At 39.8% G+C, this 8,018-nt stretch overlaps 1 protein-coding gene across 1 annotated transcript; it reads right to left on the bottom strand.

Annotated features, from left to right (window-relative positions):
* Positions 1–878: 878 nt before the first annotated feature.
* SPATA45 (spermatogenesis associated 45) lies at positions 879–7,803 on the bottom strand. Its single transcript, XM_008055118.2, has 2 exons — positions 7,487–7,803; positions 879–945 (listed from the first exon to the last, which is right to left on the bottom strand). Exons 1-2 carry the CDS (start codon positions 7,761–7,763, stop codon positions 926–928), a joined length of 297 nt encoding a protein of 98 aa, XP_008053309.1. The 5' UTR covers positions 7,764–7,803; the 3' UTR covers positions 879–925.
* Between the last annotated feature and the right edge of the window lie 215 nt (positions 7,804–8,018).

Consider the following 8,018-nt stretch of genomic DNA (forward strand, 5'->3'; position numbering starts at 1 on the left):
GTACCCCACAATTTTAAAATAAAAAATTTAAAGGTGAAAAAATTTGTATTTAGTTCTGGCTTTTTTTCTGCATACCCTCATAGTTGATTAATCTCCACACTGTGCCCCATTGCAGTCCTAGCTGATGTAGGGTTTTAGGCTAGCTGACTTATCCATATCCCTTCCAACATCAGAGTGCTTTGGCTTTGTATGAATCTAAGCCTTCTATGGAGGCAGAGGGCAACCAAATAAAAGGTAGATATTTTACTGATGTAAAGACAAATGCCAAGAAGTTCTGGTTTCCAGATCAGGCAGTGTTCTGCTTGCCATATGGAATATGCTAAATTTGAAAAGACTGCTATCCAAAAAGCAATGAGAGGTGATAGCAACCAAATAGGATTTGGTCATGAGATGATTCTAGCAATACCCACTTTGGGAATGGGCGATGAAATATAACAGAAAGCTCTATCTATAGGCACCTTATATTACCCTCTCAAATATGTACTTATTCAAATAATCAAAATCATATCTCTAACAGAGTAAGTTAATCTAATTAAGCATTTAGAGGTAAGTGTTAACTTTATGTAGCTTTAACCTTCAGCCTGATCAGTGGGGTTGGTCAACATATTCTACTGATTTATAGAAACAAACATAAACTAATATTTAAACATTTTAGATTAGTAAAGAGAGAATCGCTGTAAAATAAATTCTTAGGTCAGTCATCTTTGAAATACCTTTAATAACTCAAATCCTCTCTTGAAATCATCTCAGTCTAAATGACGGAATGAATGGATAAAGCTGCAGTATGTTTACATAATTTTAAATGTTTTTGAAGGATGCAGTGTATAATTTTAACTTCTTTTATAATTAATATCTGTAAATAATTAAGACGAACACTGAAGAAGTTCAGAGAGAATGTATTTCTGTGTGTCCCTGGAGATGTACTTTATCCAAATATGGCATTATCTGAAAAATAAAAAATAAAAAGCATTTGTTGTATAACTTATATTTCATGTTTTTCAAAATAACTCTAGAGGGCAGAGTACTGTTTCCAGATACAGAAACTAAGGTTTAGAAATCCTAAATGATTAAAAGCATGAGAACTAGTTAGTACCAGAGGCGAAACTTGAACCCAAGTATTTTTAAGGCTATATAGTTTAGTATAACCCTGCCACTCTTTTGGCCTCTACATCTCCAGATGGAAGACTGAAAAGAGAGGTTGGAGATTTCTGGCTAAGAAAACTCCCTCCCTGTTCTTTATATCATGATTGATAGGAGAAAGAGTAGCCCCTAGACCTTCAAGTACTCTTAGCAAAATTCTTAACATTCCTTCTCCTCAATGGCCTCTCTACCAGGTTAGCCCAGCACCAGGTTAGACCTTCAGGCCTAATCTCCTTCTGTCCCTTATTCCTGTTTACACTGGCTACCTCAAGAAGCCTAGGAGTCCTAGGTCATTCTTCATGCCCTAGTGATCACCATATAGTTCTATGGGAGCAATGCACTCCTCCACCTAGCACCCTAGCGCTTCCTATCCCCCACCCTGCTGCTTTACATTTCCCCTAGCACTCATTGCTATCTGACATATATATCTATATGTTTAACTTGTTTACCTGGTTCTACCCAATAGTGTCTAAGCTTTTTGAGGGAGGGATTTTATTCACTGCTGTATTGACAAACCCATAGAATAGTGCCTGATACAAAGTTGGCACTTATATTTGTTGAATGAATGAAGAATAAATGAGTGTTTCTTCCTTTCACACAGGGTGTGAAAAAGGAAAATAGTAGAGTATCTTCTAATTCTTATTGTATATATCCAGCAAAATGCATCTTATTATCCTCTTCCATTTCTACACTTGATCTTAGCCAAAAGTTCGAGAAGTGAACCTCTTCCATTTCTAAAGATGATCTTACAGGAACCAACAAAGGTTGTCATGAGGAACTCTAAAGCTTGGGAACCATCACCCAAGGGCATGGCTGTTTGTCTCCAGAGGAATGAGGTAAGAGCCACCGCTACTTTTGAAAATATGCATTCCATTTCCCAGTATTTATTCAATCATCCAATAATCATTTCCTGAGTGCCTAATTTGTATCAGATATCATTCTAGGGTCTGAAGACAAAGCAGTGAAAAAACAGATACCATCCCTGCTTTCAGGGAGTTTAGTGTTCATTAGAGTGATAAACACTATGGAGAAAAAGAAAGCTGGGTAAGGGGTTGTAAAGTGTTGAAGAGTGCTATTTAGTTAGGGTGGTTTATGATGAATTGACTTTGAACAGAATTTGGAGAGAGAGAGAGATCCAGGTAGAGGGAACAGCATGTGCCAAGTCACTGAGGTGGGAACCAGCTTGATATGTCCCAGGCACAGAAAGAAAGCCATAGTGGCTACGTGGAATGAGGACAAGGAGAGTAGAGGAGACGAGGTTGAAAAGATAAGTAGGGACCGTTTGTGGAGGACCTATAATAAGCACAGGGTCAAGAACATGGATCTTATCCTAAGTGTGGTATGAAACCATAGGTGAGTTTTGAATAACAAGGGACATATCTGATGTATGTTTTTAAAAGATCACTCAGGCTTTTGTGTGATCACAACAATGTGGGTGGCAGCAAGAGTGGAAGCTGGGGGTAGACGGGAGGCCACTGTTGTACTTTCAGAGAGTGAGAACTATGGATGGAAGCAGGGTGGTAGCAGTGGTTAGATTCAAAATTGATTTTGAAGGAATAATTGACAGGACTTGCTAACAGATTGAATGTGGAATGTGAAAGAAAGAGGAGTCAAAGGGACTCCTAGAACTTTGGGGTGGAGGTGGGGGTTAGTGTGTTTGGGGATGGGGAATAGGAATTCTGTTTTAGCAATGGTAAATTTGAGACAACATCAAGTAGGGGTGGCAATCTGGTATATGCAACCTAATACACATGTCTGGGAATCAGGAGAAAGTCAGAAAATGGACTCATTGGAATAGAGATGATATTTGAAGTTCTGTAACAGGTTAAGTCCTATAGCTGTCTAGATTGAGGTCATCAAGAGAATAATAAGAGGTTCCAGTATTGAGCTTTGATGTTCTTTAACATTCAGAGGACAGAAGAGAGCTGTCTTATACTTTAAAAAAAAAATTAGCACAACATACTTTCCTCACTAAGCTTAATTATTCCTATCTTGATTTAAAGTGAGAGATGTACAACTATTTTCTTTCACTTGAGCACTTAGCGGTCATTGTAGGATTACTCATTGGCCCGTTTCAACAACTGTTGTGTCTCAGGGAATAGGGAGGCCTGAGGAGAGGAAGAGACAGGGGAATAGCCAGTTGATGCAGCAGTCAGAACACATTCAACGTGTATGGATTACATTCGCCATCTTATGTGGGTGCAGCTTGTGACACCCCCAAAACTATTACAATAGTAACATCTGAAAAGTAAAAGTGAAATTTTAAGCTCCCCAACTCACTGAACAGACCTCCTCTTGGCCAAGGACCCCATAAAAACCTATAAACTGAGTTCTCAGCCATGATAGGATAGAAAGTCAGATATGTCTAGTTATCCCCTTGCCTTTTGTGGTTTAAACACAACTGGACCAGCATTAATGTTAAAATATAGACCATAAGACTGACAGAACAGACTCTTTGTGGCAATGCGATACCAAATTATGAACAGACCTAAGGCCATGCCAGCCAAAGGTTAAACTCACCACCAGACTCTGACTAATTGACCATCCTGTTCCATAAGCCTAGCTACAGCTTTGATTGAACAAGAGACTGATTTAAACATTTTCCTGTAAGACCACTGACTATGAACTGGTTCTGGCTGGTTTACAGAGGCTTCAGAGGCTGTACACGTGAGTGTTTTTGATGCATAGGGTATAATTGTATACATTTATTTATTTTTTTACTTTTATTTTGAGTTGGAGTCTCACTCTGTCGCCCAGGTTGGAGTGCAGTGACACAAACACAACCATCACAGCCTCCTGCTGGGCTCAAGCGATCCTTCTATCTCAGCCTTCCCAGTAACTGGGACTAGAGGCACGCAACACCACGCCCGGCTAGTTTTTTTGATTTATTGTAGAGATGAGGTCTCACCATGATGCCCAGGCTGGTCTTGAACTCCGGAGCTCAGGCTGTTCTCTCTCCTTGTTCTCTCTCTCTTCCCAAAGTGCTGGGATTACAAGCATAAACCACCATACCAGCATATACATTTAAATATTATGTCTTTACCCAAAGTGAACATGAGTGTAACATACATGAGTCAGGGTTACTTTCATGAATATTTGCAACTCCTCCTGTAACCTGTTGAATATGTATACTTTGCCATCTCCTTCAGCCTAAATTCCTGTCTAATCCCTCCTCCTTCAAAGTGCCCACTAATAGCTATGACTAGAGGCAAGCTTCCCAGGCTGCAACTGTTTAAAAGTAATCTCCTTTCCAAATTTATAAATTATACGATTTATAAGTTAGCACATCAAAGATCACTGATCACAGATCACTATAAAATATATAATAATATTGAAAAACTTTGAAATGTTACAAGAAATACCAAAATGTGAAACAGACACAAAATGAGCACATGCTGTTGGAAAACATGTCACTAACACTTGCTGGACACAAGGGTTGCCAGGAACCTACAATTTGTAAAAATCACAATATCTGCAAGAAAGTTAAGCATAATAAAGTGAGGTATAGCTGGGCATGATGGCTCATGCCTGTAATTCCAGCACTTTGGAAGGCTGAGGCAAGAGGATTGCCTGAGCCCAGGGGTGCAAGACCAGCTTGGGCAGCATGGCAAGACTTCGTCTCTACAATAAATAAAAAAATTAGCTGGGTGTGGTGATGTGCGCCTGTGGTTCCAGCTACTTGGAAGGCTGAGGTGGAAGGATCGCCTGAGCCTAGTAGGTTGAGGCTGCAGTGTGGTGATCATGCCCCTGCGCTCTAGTCTAGGCAACAACAACAACAAATTTTTTTCTTTATTCAAAAATAAAAATAAAGTGAGGTATGCCTGTACTTATTTTGTATCTTATCCTACAGCTGAGTTTATCCTTAAGTCTATTTACTTAAAAGGAGCCAAGAGTTCTTCTACAATACTAAAATATTTGTTTTAATGATTTAAGATTGTTGGCATATATCCTTGATTCCATGAATGCTGGTTATTGAAATCATATTCATTAGATACTGTATTGTAGAAAAGGATGTGTTTTCATGTAAAGTTGTATACTGTTTATCCTAGAAGGCACATTTTTTTCCTTTACCATCTAAATTGTGAGAATTGACATACTAGCTATGATTTATCTAGCTCCAAGTAATTCAACCAGAATAAAAGATTATGCAGTTTCTTTTAGACCTAGGAACACTAAAGGCATTCCTTCTAGTAAAAGACTTATTTTTTGAGTAAATAAACACATGACTATTACAAATTAACTTCACAACACAATTGAGAGGCTAGGTATGGGTGGCACATGCCCGTAGTCTCAGCTATTTGGAGGCTAAGGCAGAAGGATCACTTGAGTCCAGAAGTTCAAGGCTGCAACAAGTTATGATTGCACCACTGCACTCCAGCCTGGGCAGCAGAGTGACTCTATCTCTAAAAACAACAATAGCACACACATACTCACAATGGGTTTCCACTCTGTCACACTCGTTTTTTTTTTTTTTAAGTTGGAGTCTCACTCTGTTGCCCAGGCTGGAGTAAAGTGGCATGCTCATGGCCATCGCAGCTTTGACCTGTTGGGTTTAAGCGATTCTTCCACCTTAGCCTTCCAAGTAGTTGGAACTACAGGCCAGTGCTACCATGCCTGGCTTATTTTTTGATTTATTGTAAAGATGAGGTCTCACTAAGTTGTCCCGACTGGTCTCAAACCCACAGGTTCAGGCAATCCTCTCACCTCGGCCTCCCAAAGTGTTGGGATTACAGGCTGAGCCACCATGCCCAGTCTATATCACACTCTTTACACCACTTACTAAGAGCTCTGGACAAATGTAAAGTCACAGCCACATCAAAGAAGTTAAATCTCCAATGTGGTAATTCTTTTGTTTCTGACTTAAATAATTTGTTGACTGTATTAAATATGATTACACACTACCCTTTCTTTTCAAATAATGAAAAATTCTATCAGTTGCCTGCCTTGACTAAAAAACAAGTACTCACAATCAAGGTATTCACCATTTCCTCTTTTTCCCCCTGCAAAATATAACACTACCTTCATGCCACTGTCTCTCAATCTCCCTTCACATTTTATTAGTGCTTCTTCTTTTTTCTTTTTTTTTTTTTTGAGTCAGAGTTTCACTCTGTCGCCCAGGCTGGAGTGCAGTGGCACATTTACAGCCACCACAGCCTCAACCTGCTAGGCTCAAGTGTTCCTCCTTAGCCTTCCAAGTGGCTGGGACTACAGGCACGTGCCATCACTCCCGGCTAATTTTTCTTGGTTTATTATAAAGATGAGGTCTTGCAAGTTGCCCAGGCTGGTTTAGAATCTGTGGACTCAGTCAATCCTCTCACCTAGGCCTCCCAAAGTGCTGGGATTATAGGCGTGAGCCACAACGCCCGGCCTTTATTAGAACTCTCTCATGTTTTTTTGTGTGATGTTTGTCGTCAAAAGCATTTTCATTGTACCTCAATTTTGCACATAAAATGCTTACAGAAATTACATGAGCCGAGCTCGGTGGCTCAGCCTGTAATCCTGCGCCTTTGGGAAGCTGAGGTGAGTGGATTGCCTGAGCCCACGGGTTCAAGACCTGCCTGGCAGCGAGACCTCATCTCTACAATAAATCAAAAAATCAGCCGGACGTGGTAGCGCATGCCTGTAATTCCAGCTTCTCGGAAGGCTGAGGTGGAAGGATCGCCAGAGCCCAGCAGGTCGAGGCTGTGGTGGCCTGGAGCGGCCACTGCACTCCAGTCTGGGTGACCGAGTGAGACTCCAACTCAAAAAAAAAAAAAAAGAAATTACATGAAATGTAACAGAAATTCGTGAGATAACAGGCCTCTGAAGTTTTTCTGGTCAATTTTAATTATTTTTATTATTTATTTTTATTATATTTTTACATACATATTGTTTTTTTTTTACATAGAGACAAGGTCTCTTTGTTGCCCAGTCTGGTCTCCAACTCCTGGACTCAAGTAATCTTTCTGCCTCAGCCTCTCAAAGTGCTGGGATTATAGGCATGAGCCACCACATCTGGCCCACTTTTAACAACTTTTCTCAAAATGTAGTTCTTACACCATCAGCAAGAACATCACTTTTGTCTGCTGAGAATGCAGATTCCAGGACCCAAATTAGAGCCTACTAAATAAGCCAGTCTGAAGGTGGGGTCTGGCATTCTTGTATGCACAAGAAAATGAGAGTCTCTGGTCTATTAGTAGATGGTATGTCAACTAGCCAAGTTTAATGATGCTTTACCTTTAGATAGATTGTCTTCACACTATCCCAGGGCAATTCTTAGAACTTCTTTCAACCCTAGAAATTTTTTCTAAGTTTACTTGTAAATCCTTCCTATCAACTGGATAGGAATTCGACTATAATATCTTACTTTTTGGTGGAAAGTGTCTTTTCTCCACGTGAACAAAGAGACTCAGTTTGACCCAGGAGTTCCTGCCACTGTCAGGAACAGGTTCTTTGATCGCGGTATGAGTGAAGGACTGGTAGGTACTCCTGAAGTGCCTCTTTTGAACTCTCAATAGGCTGACTTGATTGCTTCCTTCCACTAAGCAGTTGGATTCACGTCTTTTGTTTATTTCTTCCAGGAGACATTGCTTGTTTACTTTAAGTTTTTTAACTATTTCACTGGTTTTGTTTATAGATGCCATTATGCAAACAAACCAATTGTCAAGTGATTCTTGCTGTCCTGCAAACAAATGAAAAAATACTATCAGTTGCCTGCTTGACTTAAAAGCCGGTATTCACAATCATATTTATCAGTTCCTCTTTTCTCCACCATGCCACCCACCCTACACCTCACTTTTTAGTACTGTATTGTTTCCTAAGGATTTTTGTTGTTGTTGTTGTTTAGGTTTTTCTTCAGTGGAAAAAGGTCATAAAAAGAGTACAGTAAGAGAATTTGT

The sequence above is a fragment of the Carlito syrichta genome, unplaced genomic scaffold (assembly GCF_000164805.1).
Source record: "Carlito syrichta isolate Samal-C Ts95f unplaced genomic scaffold, Tarsius_syrichta-2.0.1 Scaffold80553, whole genome shotgun sequence".
Taxonomy (NCBI): domain Eukaryota; kingdom Metazoa; phylum Chordata; class Mammalia; order Primates; family Tarsiidae; genus Carlito; species Carlito syrichta.

Bases quoted from the DNA above. Each gene is read 5' to 3' on its own strand.
- SPATA45 (XM_008055118.2), bottom strand. From the start codon at position 7,763: ATGGCATCTATAAACAAAACCAGTGAAATAGTTAAAAAACTTAAAGTA. The intron at 946-7,486 runs GTAAGATATTAT...TTTATTTTTCAG, and splicing joins AAGACACTTTCCACCAAAAA to ATAATGCCATATTTGGATAA.